We start from the raw sequence: 16,642 nt of genomic DNA, 5'->3' as shown, positions 1-16,642 counted from the left end.
CAGGCGGTGGCAAGTTCGGAGAGAGAGAGAGAGAGAGAGGCAATTGAAACTAGAGTGTAGATAGTGTTCACATTGCCAATTGCTCTGGCAATTGCTATATTTGGCTTCTGGTTTGATGCCACGTATAGGTGCTAAGTATGGAAAGTATTAGTAAAGAAGTATATTAACTAGGTTACTTACTGCTGCGCCACAAGAGTGGAATCGGGCGTTGTGAAGCATAGTATATTCCAAATAGTAAGCACGACGTAGAGTCAGTAACAGTAAGGCTGTTTTTGTCAGATAACCGCCTCGCGTCTTTTTCCAACAGATGTGATAGTCAGACTGTAGCTGGGGCGTTATGACTGTTGGTGACCCTATAGTGCACAACTGGAGAACTGAAGATCCCAAAACGAGCCGAAGGCCGATCATGCTTCAGGCAGAAGATCAACTACTCGTGCCAATCGCGCTGCGGTTGACCTGACTTTCGTCTCGGCACCTACTGCCACCTACAACTTCCGGGTTTAGCAAATTTGCAGTAAGGAGCACGACCAGCAGTATGCGAAGAATTGGCCCTTTTTAGATCGGCAGCCCTATTTTCATCAAGTGTGCGACTCCCGAGAGGAAGGGAAGTTGCCGATACGCGCATTTATGGTTCAGGTGGACCTTGGCTTGAATCGTACGCGGGCACGCAACTATTGCCGTGTCGATCTCAATCCGGCAGGATCGTCCACACCAGAATATTCGAACTAGTAGCGAATAATCCGAAGGGAAATGGTTTCTAGTCTCTCTCAGGCATGTCAGGTGCAGAATGTATCACTAGTTTGGCTGGAGAAGATCGCAAAGAGGTAATCGTGGCCAGGAAGTGCCGCAGGTCTGGGATACATTTCACGTTCTTGTCAACTATAAGTGCGAAATACTAAACCCCTGGTTCGATTTACCAACACTGCGATTTCACATGGGTCACGTCCGATGAGCTTCGTAACCCAATACGTATAGGTTGCTTTTCTATAGCTACCCGCATGTCATCTTTGCTTTTGTAAAACACATTGGTCGGCAGTCAGCGCGCTAGGGCGGGATAATGTTTTTTTGAGCTTCGCGCTCGTGTTGAGCCCACTTTCCGACAACCCTATTGGAAATGTAGAGCGGGATGGTGATCATTGATAGCAGCTGTAAGAAGAGATGGGCTTGGATACCTTACACAGTCGGTAGGTTCCCCACAGAATAGGAAGCAGCAGCCGATGTTGAGTACCTTCTTAGGTTAACATAGCTTGTCAGAAAGCAAGTGAAACACTTCTATGAGACACGGATTGAGCCTAACTACGAACATCATCTACACGTTACTTTGTGCAGAAGCTAGTCCTATCGCCCAGAAACCTCCTTTTGACAGCTCTTGGATGCGTACGAGATATAGGCATGATTGTGCCGATCATACCCATGCTGTCGCGTGAAGGAGTTCAATATTATCTGAGGTTACAGGCGTTTTTGTTTTCCCCTTTAGAATTCCATGTTGCATATTCCCTCGAGTCGATCTTTATCACACCTATGAAGAAGTACCACAGCGGAGATACGGATCAAACCAGCCATTTGTGATTTTGAGTTCGGCCGGAAGAATCCTCTTCAGCATAAAGTTCGGCTTCTTGCCCCTCCAAAAAGCCTCCGCATCCCCGATGTCGCGCATCTGTAGTCTTTCAATAAATGATGTCGCGAGAGCGACCGTGTCTGGCCTAAGTAAGATTGCCCTGACCACTTCGTCTTATACTGGTATGGTATATACCGCGGTGTCATTTTAGATACGTGTTACTGTTACCGTTTCAGACTGGCAGCTGGCACATGTACTGGGGTTCCTTGGCTGATGAACTCTGCAGCTAGTCGAACCCCAGAAAGGTCGACGCCTTGTAGGTATATTCCTTGAACTTATGACTGTTCCATTGAGACCATTGTGGCTCCCATAGGCCTTGCTATTGGCAATAATTATCACATCTCATGGTTCGAGTGGATCTAGTGCAGTAGAGACTTGGTATCACGAGCTGCATGTGTTGTGCAAAGAAGGCGCCTATACTAGCTTAGGATACAATAAGTGGGAAGTGTCGCCAAATTTTGAGGTTCCCCCGATATAGGCATGGTGTGGTTACTAGCCATAAGCATCTCAGGAGTACTACTGGGGTATAATATCATACGATACTGATAGTGCTAATTGGGGGAGCTTGTATGTGTTTGGGAAGGTTTTATCCGAACGACTCCGCGCACCCTGTACTTTTGGGAGGGGGAAGAGGCAATGATGATACACAGTAAACCCTTGTATTAGTCGATATGCACTGTTGCTGCAAGCCCCTCCCTTCTTCCCCTCCAAAAATGACAAATGTCAATGCACTGGCGTACCCGCTAACGCGGAAAACACGGCCCTGGCCATACTGCTGGGTCGCTCGGGTTTCAAGTTTAACGTTCCGGGTATTTTAATTTTCGAGGCCGTAATGAGCCAACGACACCATGACCATTGTGATATAACCATATCTGAAGAGACCAAAGAATCGCTCATCCATCGCTGGTGTAACTTGGTCAGGAGATAGGACGACTCGGACTAGTCCGAGCTTTTACCTTTGGGTCTGGAGAGGTCCATTGAAATGGCCCGTAATCCCAACGGCGGCTACTGGCAACAGACCCGATGCTAGTGAAGCGACTGACATGACTCCTTAGTGCGACTACTAATCTTGTCATCTTTGCCTAGTTACTGACTACCCGCCCTACCAGTACCGCACCATTCAATTCCCCCGAAATTCCGCCACCAACATACCTTCCAGCGGAGATGCCGTGTGGCCCCCCTCTTGCGTTTACATGTGTGCGCTGCTCTCATTTAACGACTTCAATGAACAACACCCGTTCGTGTTACTGGCAACATTCGCAATGGTTGTCTACCAGCCTTACTAAAGAGCCCTGGAACATATTATTGGAGAAGATCTTGCGCCTCAGATCATGTTATGCTAGACCAATACTATACCCGAGGAGGGCTGACTGGAATTCAGAGAAACAATAAGACCACCTGTCTTTCCCTCCTGTCAGACGTGGTGATCGCCTGCTCCGTCCTGACCACCCCGCTTAGTCGGTATTGGAGTAATTCCCGATGCTCCCTTGACACTATCGCGCATCCCTGTCAGGCCCCCGCTGTCAGCCACAGCGATTGGTAGTGGGAAATGGAGTTCATCCCGTCGGGGATTCCTAGACGCTTGTTGAGTGCTGACATGGCTGTTTGCCGTAAAGTAATGTTTCGCCAATTGGTGAACAACCGTGGCTGCCCTGATCCCACTACTGTAGGAACCCTTTCGATAACACCCGCGAATGTTTTCCTTTTTGTTCGCTCTTTCCTTTTTTTGCAAAGATAAAGGCTCTGTCAAGGACCTGTTTTCCGGTGCGGGGCCCAGGATGACCTTGTTTGTTTACGCTATTTCCTGGAAGTAATAACTAATCATCATGAAACTGCTCTTCAGATTGTCAGGCCCATCATCCTTCGGAATTCCCCTACTCGCATCTAGCTACTATTCTTGAGCCTCGAATCTCCGTCCCGCTCGCTTAACACTGAAAAGTCTCGCCTCTTAATTTCGTCGTTGGCAAGCCCCCCGAGGGCCACCGGGCCCCATTCTCCCAGAGCGCCCGGTCCAGTCACTACCATGGGCAAACCTCGGAAGTCTAAAAACTTACTGTGTGTTAGTGGTCACTACGCAATACTCACTGGCCATCGTTTCCACATCCCCATAGAGAATTGCCGCGTATCCAGGATGGATCCGTGTGCAAAGGCGACTGACATTGGTGCCCACAGAAGCCAGCCGAACTACAGCCTGTAGACGGGGCGTCAAAAGAAGCGAGACAGGTAGGCAAAAGTAATGAATAGCTAGAGACTCGATCATGAAAGCTAGATCGTCGAACTTGCCCACTGTAATTCACCTGCCTTAAGCATAAGACCACACCACATTGCTTAGCTGCAATAGCACTGAGAGACATCCATAGTGTGCTTTTCTTCCAAAACTGGGTGTGACAATCTATCTTAAAATGTACTAGTGCTCACAGGCCAGCTTGGAGATGCCCATCGTCGCAAAACCTGCAGATTCAAGTTCATAGGTCCCGTTCGGCCGCCAGAAGTCTGAGATAATAGTAATCACATCGGGAATAACAGTCTAGATTTGGGTCCACTGTGCGGTGGATAACTGAACCAAGTTTTGTTAGGCTGCCGGCCAAGGCAACAAGACTGTCGTCCGGAAGGATGACTCAGCCCCAGGGGGGTTGAAAGCACGTGCCTTCCTCCCCTCAGCCCCTCACGTGCTTGTATGCACCGCCACATCTTGTGCTCCATTGGCAGTCCTCAGCCACCGCGACGGTCGCGGCCCTCCGTCTTTAGGGGAACAGTAGTGCCGACTGATGAAACAACAGTTGGCGGGCTCATCAATTCGCCCTTTGACTTTTGTTAGTTGGCGAAATGACGCTTTGATGGACTCCTCCTTGCACGAAAATCAGGCTGCACCTTACTGTGAATTCAATCCTCAATCTCCCGACTGGATCCACTCACTCCGCTGCCCAGTGACCGTTGATGGTGAGCTAATCTAGATCATGGCATCCTCACATCCTCCGCATACGGTTACAATCCTAATACGATCCCTCCAGACGCTGCTCCACTAATACATTTCACACAACTGCAATAACGATGGACGACCTCAACGGTCTGAGTTGGAATTCCAGCTCATCGACAGATACTCGCAAGCCCCCGCCGATGAACACAGGTCTCTTATTTCCGACCGTTAGGCAGAGTGATACTTCTGGCCGTTCCACGCCCCTCTCTGGCTCCTCTGGCCCATCGAATGCTCCTTCAAAGTCCGCGACGCCGGACAAGGACAGCTTTGCGAACCTTGTCTCCTTCGGCTCATCCAATGCCAATAAGAACCTTTCATTACTCGAGCAGCAAAAGAGGCTAGAGCAGGAGAGAGCTAGGAAGGAGGCGGAGAACAGATCGCGATTCGAATCGCAATATGGCGGACAGAACACTCATTTCTGGGATAGCTTAGAAAAGGGTAGGGGTAATAATGGCCTTACTACGTCTGGTACTCCTGCTCAGCAGAGTGCCACATCGACCGATGAGGACGATATCCTGGCCGCTTTCAATGCGTCTGCGCCGGTAGACGCATCGACGAACTTCCCGGTGCCTAGTCCCAGTCCTTCGCCGCAACGACTGAGCTCGGTGCAGGTAACTCCCAACAATGCAGGCCTGCAGCAGCAAACCAACCCGATGTCTTTCCCTGATGACGACGATCCCTTCGGCCTTAACCAACTGAAGTCCAAACCCGCACAAACCCCACAGCCCGCGCAGTGTGATGACGATGATGACTTTCTTGGCTTACTGGGCAAGCCTGTATCTGAGATCCCCCGACCAGAGCCCCCTGCGAAATCACCTTCCCCTGTTGAAAGAGCAAACAACTCGCCGCCCCCTAGGCCATCGAATGGGGTGGATCGGGCAATTGCAGAGCTTGTTGATATGGGCTTCCCTGCAGACAAATCCAGCCAGGCTTTACGAATGACACAATCTGGCACTGATGTCCAGGCTGCTGTTAGCTTACTTCTCACCCAAGCGCATGAAGAGTCCCGTCAAAGGTCCAAGAATCGACCAACTCCGGATGAACGGTTCACTGAGCAACCAAGCAGAAGTCGGGATCGCAGTGAAAGGCCTGGGCGTGACGTACCTTCATGGATGCAGCAGGAGCGTTCGCGCAGCAATAACCGAACTTCTTCGCCAGCAGAGAAGGATCCGGCACAGCTTGCAGCGACTTTCGGAAACAACTTGCTTAAGACAGCGAACTCACTGTGGAAAACTGGCAGCAAGAAAATGCAGCAAGTGGTTCAGGAACTCAATGCTGATCATGATACAAATCAGCCTCGCTGGTTGAGAGACGCTGCTTCGCATGAAGAACCCCCATCTCGTGATCGTTCTCGCGTCGCCAACCAGCCCCAAGCCCGTCCTGAATTAATGACCGACGAGGCGCTCCTGTTAGAGTCAGGCGGTCCTCCTCGTCCGTCACGCAATGCCATGCGATCCACCGACGGACATTCATCTCGTCCGACCAGCAATGGTGCTAGACATCAGCCGTCCCCGGCTAGCGAGCGGCGTATGCAACAGCCCGCTTTTATGCAACAGCAGCCAAGGACAGAGACTAGAGACCCTAGAACCCGGTTAACGAAAACAGCTTCGGAGGAGCAGTCAGCACAAGCCTATGTCAGCCCTGCGCGGAGAAAACGCCCCGTTGCCCCATCGCCCGCCCCGGAACCTAATGTCGACTTGTTCGAAAGTTCTGCGCCAGCGCCTGTTCAGCGGCCGAAACCCTCACCTGCACCTGCACAACCACCGAGGAGATCTACACCATCTACAACTTTACCTTCAAGGCCCAAGGCTCCACCACGTGCTATACCGCCAGTAGCTCAAGATGTCCTCTCCTCTTTGCATCGACAGCGTGAAACAGCAGCCGAGGCCTACAAGAGGGGCGACTATGCCGCTGCACACGAGGCCTTTACAGCGGCACTCACACCGCTGCCAAACAAGCATCCTATCACGATTATTATTCGCAGCAATCGCGCCATGACCGCCTTGAAAGTTGGCGATCCCAAGGCGGCAATCAGCGATGCGGATACCATGCTGGAAGTCATCGGTCCTTCAAAGGGAGAAGGCGAGAGCATCGACCTCCTCAATGGAGAGCCCACTAAGCCAATGAAAGATTTCTTTGGCAAGGCTTTGATGCGCAAGGCCGAAGCCCTGGAGCAATTGGAGCGATGGGCGGATGCCGCTCAGGTGTGGAAGTTGGCCGTGGAAAATGGCCATGGTGGCAGCACCAGTATCCAGGGCCGCAACCGATGCGAGAAAGCGGCTGGTATCAACAAGCCCGCGCCGAAACCAGCAGCTCCCGCAAGACGTCCTCCTGCACCCGCTCCGAAGAAGGTGTCTGCTCTGAATGATCTTCAGGGCTCTTCATCTGGCACCTCTTTCGAGGCGGTCACTCGCCTGCGGGAGGCCAACCAAGCAGCTGAGCGTGCAGATGAAGAGAAGTTCGCACTTTCCGAAAGTGTAGATGCTCGATTAGCAGCATGGAAGAATGGGAAACAGGACAACCTGCGGGCCCTTTTGGGCAGCTTGGATACCGTCCTCTGGCCGGAAGCCGGATGGAAGAAGGTCAACATGTCCGAATTAATCATCCCCAACAAAGTGAAGATTCAGTACATGAAGGGAATTTCCAAGGTACACCCGGACAAGGTATGCATCATCTGCCCCCCATCACGAAGACCTATAACAAGCTTAACCATCTGACCCATCATCAACCAGATCCCCACAACCGCCACCACCGAACAGCGCATGATCGCCGGTGCCGTATTCGGCGCTCTAAACGAGGCATGGGACAAATTCAAGAAGGAAAACAACCTCTAGTCACTCCCATCATCTATCTCGACCATCTTCTCCCATCTTCTTCCTCCTTTAACCTTACTACGTTTTCCTGGCTGACCACTTTATTCGTCTCTTCGTTCTTGCGCCCTTCTGACCCATTCATGCATCCCTGGCGTGGCTTTATTCGTTCCACAAACCCTTCTGATTATAAATCATTATCTATGCTTTTGCACATGCATTCGTCATATTCTCGATCTTCTTGCGCATATACAACTTTTGTACATATGTACAGGATTTGCTCGCCAGCTCGAAGTCTTCCATTTCCCTTTTAGTGCTCGCCACTGGCCGCTCTTTGCTCACTGAGTAGACCTGAACACGCCCTGAACGTCCTGAAACGCCCTGAGGCGATCACAGAGCAACGGGTGAGCGGGGAGTTGAGTGCACTGAGTAAGCCAGCCTCAATAACGCACCCCTACTAACGGGAACTTCATGATTGACCATCTCTCCACGCGTAGTCTACTTTTAAAATAAATTTTGTATTGGTGCCAGGCGAGTATGTATCTCATACATAGGAAGGCCCGCCGGTACGAACTCACCCGTCCCACTCGGTGTGGGGTAGCAAATTGCATACATGGAGATAGTATGTGCACTGGGGTGCGATGAGAATGCGAGTTCTCGCATTACTTTGAGAATAAGCCAAAAAAAGGAGAGCAAAGTGACTACTGTTCCAGCTCCTCAACTCTGTCCTGGTCTACACACGTCCACTGCGTTGCAGAATGGTTGGCAGGATCGAACACTGACCCCATTATTCATCGGCCAGTATCCATCAAACTTCATGCAGTGACTGCGGGACTGGAGCTCGCAGTACCGTCCCCCAAATCAACAGCGCAACAGCCAACATCGCCACTAAGATGGGCTGCAGTACTGTTACTCCCTTAGCCTGCGCAATAGCACCGATCATGAAGGGAAAGACGGCTCCCCCGCCCATAGAGAACGCAGCTGCAAACCCAATAGCTGCGACATGCAAGTGCTTTGGCAACAACCGAGTAGCAACCACCACAACGCCGGGGAAAATGGTTCCCAAGAAGAACCCAACCAGTGCAACGGCTACTGCAGAGACGATAAACTCCGGTACGAGCCAGAAGACCAATTCAAGCGCAATAGCAAGCACAATGTACACGATAATCGATATTTTCTCTCCGATGCGAGGTGTGACGAACCCGAGTACAAAGCGGCCCAGCGTGACGCCGAGCCAGAACCCTGTTCCAGCCATACCAGATGCAAAGGGGCTGCCATGGCGGACACTGGTCATGAATACGACGATCCAACCTCCGATAGCGACCTCGATGCCGCCATATAGGAAGAGAAAGATAGAACAGATCCAGGTGACTCTGTACATGAGTGATAGTCGGGTCTGGTTGAGAGACCCACCGTTATCTCTATCAGCAGAAGACGGATGATCCTGTTGATACTTGGATGCAGTCTCTGACCAAAAGGCGCTGGTGGCGTTGACGAGTTCTAAAACCGCAGCCCCCGTCTTGGACTCGCATTAGAATTGGCAGAAGACAATAGGTCGTCGGAAAGGTCCAGTTTACCTACCAGAAGGTAATAGTATGAATTCCATTTCCAGCCCGCTTTCGTGATCACGCTAGTCGCAATAAGAGGACTAATTGTAGCCCCGATGCCATAGAATCCGTGAAAACATCCGAGCACTTCGTGAGAATTGGCCATACTGCTGATCCACACATTCCAACCAGCATTCTGAATCCCGCTGCCAAGTCCAACAAAGATGTACATTATCACCAGCACTGGAAAAGGGGGATTTGTTGAGATGACAGCAAAGGCAAGCAAGTGACATGCTGGGCCGATGAACGCCACGCCACGACGCCCAAGGCGCTGGTGGATCAGATTACTAACGACAGCGGAGATGGTGTAGCCCAGAAATGGGGACAGGAATACTAGGGAAATGATAGTATAGCTCTTGTTGTAGGCAAGCTGGAGCTGGATGTTGCAAGCAGCCCGGATTAGCACTGTATGTACGTGTTCGCTGGGCGTTTAGAAGGTGGTACAAACGTAAGGGATTATCGCCCCATATGCTGCATCATTGGCGCCCATGACCAGTGCACCGCAGAAAGTAGCCAGTACTCTCCATATCATAGTCTTTGACTCGTTCCATCGCAGGGCGACGGTGACCGCGTTGGAGGGCGGATTATCATTCTCAGAAGCGGGGCTCGCTGGAACAGATGCATGGTGTATTGTACTGCTAGATGAGATCAAGAGTGGGCGAGTAAGATCGGGATTCATGGCCATGGCCCTTGAGCATGGAATGTCTGTCAAGGGGCCCGGGGATTCTTCAAAGTAGGCCGGGTAGAGAGTTGATGTCTTGTCTGGTCGCTTTCTACCTCCTCGGTGAGGGGTCAGCAGTCAGCAACGTCTTATTTCCATCCCGGGGATATATGAAATGCCCATCAGGCACCTGCATATTCGAACACCGTCACTCCCAATCCACGTATTTGATTTAAATAGATGGGGTAAGTGGCTCTCTGAGCACCCTGGTTACTGTCGAAACGTCGACATTCTACCTATATCTAATGCATATAGTAGAGAAGCCAAACAGTAGTGTACATAGTAGTATAGTATTTATCCTGAACACGCTAAGGAAACTTTTATCTAATCTAACTTGTATTGAACCAAGATAGGTAGGTAGGTCTATTCAGCCTGCTCAGGGGCGGCTGATTGCTCCTGTGCTACCGGTGCTGTCGGTTCCCCTTGCTGCTGCTGCTGTTTCTTCTGCTCCTCCTCTTCCCGCTCCTTCCGCTCCCTCTTGAGCTGCTTCCTCCCCTTGGGCTTCTCAGGTTGAGTCAAGTCGACCTGATGCGGAGGCCATTTCTCGCGGCACTTTTGCTCGTCTTCCTCAGTCCAGTCACGGGGAAGAACAGCGAACAACAGGTAGGATGTGTGCGTTTTCAGATCCTGCTCGGAGCGGTGGACCAAGCGACCTTGCTTGTAAGGTGGGATAGTCGAGGGTTGTTGTTGGGCGGAGATTTCCTCTTCTTCGGTCTTGGTCTCTTGCTCTTTCTTAATCTCGGGCTTGGCCGCAGGCGTGCTGTTCTCCTCGTCGTCTAGCTGATGCATCATTTCGCGATATTTCCGGGAATGCTCCTCGACTTGGCGCATCTTGGTGACGGCCTCGTCGACATCCTTCGGGAAGACTACTGCGCCGCGGACGCGCTCGTACTCCAGACCGGTCTTTTCCCGCTTCACTTCGATGCGGTGGTGGTTTACCTCCACCATGGATATGGAGAGCCAGGAGAGCTGGCGGAGGGTGCTGATGGTTCGTTGGACTTGCTCTAGGCAGGGCGAGAATGTGCAGAGGTACACTGGGGAGTCGGGGTCGAGCGGAGATTCACTACCGTCGGACGGGTGGCGGACGAGATGCTTCAGAGCCAGCCAGGGAGCAGGCAGATCCAGGAAGATTGCATTGGCCTTGGGAGACTTGCCAGTCTTGGGATCGCCAAGCAGGAAACCGTCCTTGTAGACGTCGCGATGCGTCACTTCGACTAGTCCGTCAAGACCGTGTTCGTGTAGCTCCTGGCGCACTTTTTCTGCGCGCTGTTCGTGGTACTCGAAACTGCAGACCTTGCCTAGTCTTCTCTTCTTCGTCGCGGGCGAATCGTCGGTGGGGTATCCGTTGAAGGCCGCTCGAACAGCCGCGTGTGTGAAGGATCCACTGCCTGCTCCTGCTTCGATGACGGTGCTTCCCGGACGGGCGCGCAGACGGTGGAGGATGTAGCTGTAGTCCGGCGTGTAGACAACCTGTGTGCGATGGGGAAGGGATGTCGTCCATAGTTCGGGGGTGGGGTAGACCAGGTGAAGGAAACCGCTGGATGCAGCGACAGCAGCCTTGGGAGATGATGTGTTCTCGCCCTCGACAGGGGTGGCCGAGTCTATCTCGTCTGCTTTACGCTTGAGCTTCTGGTTCTTTTTCTGAGGTCCTCGGCCTCGTCGCGATCCCGTGTCGACTTTGGAGGCGCCGATTTGCGATCCCCATGGTTGATCAACGAGGGTAGTGTGGGGGAATGAGCCGAATCGAGTGGTCTCGACCTTGCCCTCTTTGTAGCCAGCGTCTTGATCATCTTGAAGGCGGAGGACAGTCGGAATGGCCTGGTCGCGACGGAGGTGGAGGAGGGCGAGCTGATCGAGGCCGGAGTGGGAGCCGGGGGTAAGGAATGGCGACGGCATGGCTAGATATGCAATCTGGTGTTTCGGGTTATAAGATGAGCGACGCGAGCCAATTCCCCGCGCAAAAACAAAGCTGCAGCATCCAACTTGAAGCTTTCGATGCGGCGTCACTTTCCTCTTCCATGCAGAACATCCTCTGCGCTAAACCTATCTTAGCCTCTTCTTAGGGCATAGGGCTAATTTCACGTGCTGTTGAACTGGAGTCTAGCCCGCACTGCTAATTGGTCAGTTTGATGAGCGTCAAGATAACGGGCGGCAGTATTGAAATAGACTCTCGTACTGAGTACTATCGCTCCGATCTTTTCTAGGCGATCGGCCCGAATCGTTATATCAAGCTACAAACAAAGTGTTCTCTGATGTGGGAGACGCCTTCAGATGCAAAACATGATGTGTCCTCAGTGAAAGTCTCCTGCCACACCCTCGCCTCTCACCTGATATGTGACCTGTGAATATCCCCGTGATCACATGCATCTAGCCGGTCAGCAATGGAGGCGACAAAGAAGTCACCGGTACCTTGCCATGGAGTGCAACTATCCTTACATCTTACAGGGAGACTGAGAAGATAATCATCTACCCAGCAGATGGTGATTTGGCTTCTTTTCCTTCTGTGCTGCTGTTAAGCGCTTCCTAGATTGTACAGACGCAGATATCCTCTGGCTTGAACCTCGGCAACTCTGGCTTCCCCACAGCAGCGGCCGCGGCAAACCGTTGATTACTATTTACGGGGGTTCACCTAACCTTCCCCATATTTGGTCTCCAACTACCGTCTGTCGTCTTTAAGTTGTGATAGAGACGCATAAGATCATACATTTGAACTTATTCATTATACTCTTTCTGTCTTCCCCTTTTTCTTCCATTCATCAACTGCCGAGAAAGCTATCGCGTCGACCCCTAGACTCAAGGCACATACACCATGCCTTTCAACACTGCTCTAACGAGAGCCCTGGGCATCTCAGGTAGGAGGGATTTTACATTGGTTTTGACAGCCTGCTGATCTGGTGCAGTCCCGGTCGTGCAGGGAGGTATGCAATGGGTGGGATATGCAGAGCTTGCTGCTGCCGTCAGTAACGCCGGTGGACTGGGTATTGTACGTACAGCCTTGTTGGAATAAACGCAGGCAAAAAGATCAGAATGCTGACTGCTCAGCTCACGGCCCTTACTCAACCGACCCCGGAAGACCTTCGCAAAGAGATCCGAAAGTGCAAGGCCATGACCAAGAAGCCCTTTGCCGTGAACATCACCCTCCTCCCCGCACTTGTTCCCCCAGACTACGGCGCCTATGCTCAGGTGGTCATCGACGAAGGTATCAAGATTGTCGAGACAGCGGGAAACAACCCAGGCCCAGTTATTGAAAAGCTCAAGAAGGCCAACACCACCATCCTCCACAAATGCACGACTATTCGTCATGCCAAGTCTGCTGTGAAACTGGGCGTCGACTTCTTGTCTATCGACGGATTCGAATGTGCAGGCCATGTCGGCGAAACGGACATTACCAACTTCATTCTCCTCAGTCGCGCGCGTCAGGAGCTCAAGACCCCGTTCATTGCATCTGGTGGGTTTGCTGACGGTCAGGGACTGGCTGCTGCTCTGGCTCTTGGAGCCGAGGGTATCAACATGGGTACTCGATTCATGTGCACAATTGAAGCACCCATTCACATCAACGTCAAGGAGGCAATTGTCAAGTCAGATGAGACGCAGACGGCTTTGGTCATGAGACGGTGGAAGAACACCACCCGTTTGTATGGCAACAAGGTGGCCAAGGAGGCTCTGAAGGTGGAGAAGGAAAGCAAGACGGGCGAGTTCAGTGATATCGCGCCCTTCGTCAGTGGCAAACGCGGCCGAGAGGTCTTCTTGAACGGCGATATTGATTATGGAGTATGTATCTCCTGTTCCTATTGGTTTTGCTACTTTGCTAACTAAAACAGGTCTGGACCGCCGGTCAAGTCATTGGCCTGATCCACGATATTCCGACTTGCGCTGAGCTTCTCCAGCGAATCGAGAAGGAAGCCGTCGAGGCGCTGGACCGCTCCAGGTCGTTGCACACGGCAACCATCCCCAGCAAGCTGTAGAGGCTGTGGATGGAGTCGATACCCGGTAACATGATTGGAGCGTACACTTGTGATTTAATTACAGACTAAGCAAGGAATAGAAGTGATTGTGTAAAGGCAACGACTGTAGCGACCCGTCAAATGCATAAATAGCCATCCCTTGCGGAGTTTTCCACCACCAAGGGATGAACGAGGGAAACAGAGGGTACTTCTGGGGAAGGAATACATGCGGAGCTGCACGATGATCAGATCATTTCCTGGACCGAGTGAGAATACTCTCGTGGCGGTTACACATGGTCATAGTGACTCCAAATGGATATGCTGCCATCACGATGGATGCATTTCCCACTGCAATCTGACTCCGCCAGATTGGTCCTTACTGCCACCGAGGCTTCAGATATTGGGATCCGCATATGGCTTGCATGGAAAAAGTCTGTAGGATTGGCATAATCTATAACAGAGTTTGCGAGCCATTGGCAAGCCGAGTATGCTCGCGGAGGCTTTCAAAGTGCGAGGATAGAAGAGGTGGATGACCGTCCTTGCGTCCTAATCTTCCCTTTGGCCACTCCTTGCAGAGACAGACTACCTGCTTATTGATTCGAAGTGCTTGCTGAAGCTTGCGGGCAGACGGAGTCTAGTTTAGGTTCATTTTACACTTCACATCCTCTATCCCGTGGGAGATTAGCTGCGATCATCAACATCACGCACGACCAAACTCACTTCATGTACCCCAAACCATCACGATCCGCGAACTTACAGTGAACTGCAGTGCCAGTACCAGACCCCCGCGTCCTTAATCTCGAAAATTCAATAAAATCCCCCGCATCAATCGCCGGGAGCAACTATCACTATCGCCCCGACGACGAGAACAACATCACCACGGTTCACGCCGCTATAAATTGACAACACAAGCATCATGACAAACTCAATCCTCAACTCGTCCCTCATGCAGCGTCCACGCAAAATGAAGTGCCTGTCTTCTATTTTCCTACCCTGCTTGCAGGCGCGGAAGCTTCGTCGTCAGCGACGGCAGGATTACCATGCCTCGTGGACATGTGCAGGTATCTCAGAGCTTGCGCAGCCTACTGAGCCATTCCCCGCGTACGAGCACGAGAAGCAACATCACGGTTCGACAGAATTGTCAGCTCTGCCAGACCAGTCTAAAGATGTTGTCACCAAGACCCCGCAGATGACACCATCTATCCGCCTCGTTAATCCTGCGGACTCGGAGTGCTCAACGCTGGACGACCCAGATGAGAAACAACCACAAGGCATCCAAGATGATACCGCTGCGAAGCAGACCACCACGCTCTCAGACGATGATACCGACGTCGAGTCCGGTTCCGAAAAGGCTTCACGGGTCATTGACATGAAGGTCGGCCCTCAGACTGAAGAACCTCTCAATCCCAAAGCCCACCTGTCGCCGAAGAGCAAAGACGACATAGATCTTGAGCTGTCAAGCCGCCGCATTCCCCGCAGTCCTGATAAGAAGCCCCGTCCTGCAAGCATGGATGTGCCTCCTAGCGCAGCAGCCAAACTTCCAGAAATCAAGAGCCGTATCATCGAGGACATCCCGGAGGACGTTGAAGAAGAGGACAAACACGATGCAGATATCAAGCACACTGTGTCTGCAGTTCCCGACGAACAAGCAAAGCCAGAGGAAGAGCATGGCTCCGAGACTGCCGCAACCAAGCCTACTAAGCGCACCTCGACCTGGCGTCTCAGCCAACGGAAGTCCATGAACGAGCTCTTCAACCTTCTCCAATCCACCGCCGCAGCTGTCGCCGCAGCCCCCAAACTATCTAACCTCAAATTCGCCATTCCTCCCAAATCTCCTCTTCGCGCATCTCCTACGAACGACTCCCCACATCATTCCTACGTCTCATCCGTCTCCTCTACGTCCAACCGCCCTCCCACTCCCCCTCCCAAGTCACCTGTCCTCAGACCCAACAGCAGACCTCTCCCCGACCCAGCTCAGCTCTCATCGTCCGCACCACCTGCGTCAGGAACAAGTCTGGGGAGCCTCAGCTCAAGTCCTACAAAGAAACAACGCCGGATGGGCACCGCTGTCTTCCCTCTTCTTCCGTGCAAATGGGCTGGTATTCACGACGAGGACATGAAGGAGAAGCACAGCAACGATACTAACCGCAACAGCCAGACTCTTTTTCAGTAGCGACGGAGTTAGGTGTACCGGTTCCGGGTTTGTATTTTGTTGGTGTGTATGGTCCATATCGGAGGGTTTCGTGGGTGTTTTGAGGTCTCTTATTTCTTTGATGTGATATTGCTTTCTTTGATTGGGAATATTTCTTTTGTATTTTCTTTACTCTTCTCTTATCTTCTCTTCTTGTCTTCTTGTTCTTTTCTTTATTTAATGGGAGGAGGTTTGATCGTTCTATCCCGTCTCCTGCCATTATCTATGTTGTCTGAAGAAAGCAACAGAGGTAGGGTCTGACGGGAGGGATTGTATGTATTCCTACTAGCCTGATCGGCCTGGCCACTTTCTTTCTTTCTTTCTTCTGTCTTTCCTTTGTTGTTCTCGAGATGATACGATACGAGGAGGAATATGTGATGGTGATGATGGTGTAAGATACGACGAATCGTGGATGGAGGATGGATCATACATACACATACATACAAACTTCTCATAACTAACCTATGCAGAGCATAATGATAATGTTATTTGACAAAAAAAGCAAAAAAAACGTTCCATTGTGTTATACTACCTAAGTAGTAGGTAAAGAGAGCATTAGGTTACGTTGAACGTAACCATTCATTCATCATACGACCGTCTCTCCCTCCTCCCCATGTTTTTTGGATGAGTGAGAAAAGGGAATGGAAAAGGGAATGTCTGCGTACTACTTATATTATCTTATAACCTCTCTCTCCATTGCCCGATGTAAATGGCTCCGACCTCGCCCTCTTAACTGTTCTTTTCCTTCTTCTCCCTCTCTTGAATCCTCTATCT

General features: G+C 51.4%; 7 protein-coding genes across 7 annotated transcripts; 4 read left to right on the top strand and 3 right to left on the bottom strand.

The window, feature by feature from the left end:
- Nucleotides 1-127: 127 nt before the first annotated feature.
- Nucleotides 128-426, bottom strand: BDQ94DRAFT_143511 (uncharacterized protein). Its single transcript, XM_026766248.1, has one exon. The coding sequence runs from the start codon at nt 406-408 to the stop codon at nt 148-150; it is 261 nt and encodes an 86-aa protein (XP_026626678.1). The 5' UTR covers nt 409-426; the 3' UTR covers nt 128-147.
- A 906-nt stretch (nt 427-1,332) lies between these two features.
- On the top strand, nt 1,333-1,677 carry BDQ94DRAFT_143510 (uncharacterized protein). The gene has a single exon (XM_026766247.1). It carries the CDS (start codon nt 1,393-1,395, stop codon nt 1,567-1,569), a length of 177 nt encoding a protein of 58 aa, XP_026626677.1. The 5' UTR covers nt 1,333-1,392; the 3' UTR covers nt 1,570-1,677.
- Nucleotides 1,678-4,553: 2,876 nt separating this feature from the next.
- Nucleotides 4,554-7,637, top strand: BDQ94DRAFT_31974 (UBA/TS-N domain protein). Its single transcript, XM_026775487.1, has 2 exons — nt 4,554-7,258; nt 7,328-7,637. Exons 1-2 carry the CDS (start codon nt 4,670-4,672, stop codon nt 7,427-7,429), a joined length of 2,691 nt encoding a protein of 896 aa, XP_026626676.1. The 5' UTR covers nt 4,554-4,669; the 3' UTR covers nt 7,430-7,637.
- Nucleotides 7,638-8,213: 576 nt separating this feature from the next.
- Nucleotides 8,214-9,697, bottom strand: BDQ94DRAFT_159397 (MFS transporter; the record flags this gene model as incomplete). Its single annotated transcript, XM_026769069.1, has 3 exons — nt 8,214-8,924; nt 8,987-9,388; nt 9,461-9,697. The coding sequence occupies 3 exons, from the start codon at nt 9,695-9,697 to the stop codon at nt 8,214-8,216; spliced, it is 1,350 nt and encodes a 449-aa protein (XP_026626675.1).
- A 311-nt stretch (nt 9,698-10,008) lies between these two features.
- Nucleotides 10,009-12,182, bottom strand: trm61 (tRNA 1-methyladenosine methyltransferase subunit GCD14). Its single transcript, XM_026775486.1, has 2 exons — nt 11,910-12,182; nt 10,009-11,843 (listed from the first exon to the last, which is right to left on the bottom strand). The coding sequence occupies exon 2, from the start codon at nt 11,627-11,629 to the stop codon at nt 10,097-10,099; it is 1,533 nt and encodes a 510-aa protein (XP_026626674.1). The 5' UTR covers nt 11,630-11,843; nt 11,910-12,182; the 3' UTR covers nt 10,009-10,096.
- Nucleotides 11,910-13,801, top strand: BDQ94DRAFT_31954 (NAD(P)H-dependent flavin oxidoreductase). The gene is made up of 4 exons (XM_026775485.1): nt 11,910-12,585; nt 12,634-12,716; nt 12,776-13,504; nt 13,555-13,801. Exons 1-4 carry the CDS (start codon nt 12,543-12,545, stop codon nt 13,696-13,698), a joined length of 999 nt encoding a protein of 332 aa, XP_026626673.1. The 5' UTR covers nt 11,910-12,542; the 3' UTR covers nt 13,699-13,801.
- A 792-nt stretch (nt 13,802-14,593) lies between these two features.
- BDQ94DRAFT_170248 (uncharacterized protein) lies at nt 14,594-15,850 on the top strand (the record flags this gene model as incomplete). The annotated part of the gene is made up of 1 exon (XM_026771451.1): nt 14,594-15,850. One exon carries the CDS (start codon nt 14,594-14,596, stop codon nt 15,848-15,850), a length of 1,257 nt encoding a protein of 418 aa, XP_026626672.1.
- Nucleotides 15,851-16,642: the final 792 nt, after the last annotated feature.

The sequence above is a fragment of the Aspergillus welwitschiae genome, assembly GCF_003344945.1.
Source record: "Aspergillus welwitschiae strain CBS 139.54b unplaced genomic scaffold BDQ94scaffold_15, whole genome shotgun sequence".
In the NCBI taxonomy this organism is placed as follows: domain Eukaryota; kingdom Fungi; phylum Ascomycota; class Eurotiomycetes; order Eurotiales; family Aspergillaceae; genus Aspergillus; species Aspergillus welwitschiae.
This window is presented reverse-complemented; position numbering and strand designations above follow the sequence as displayed.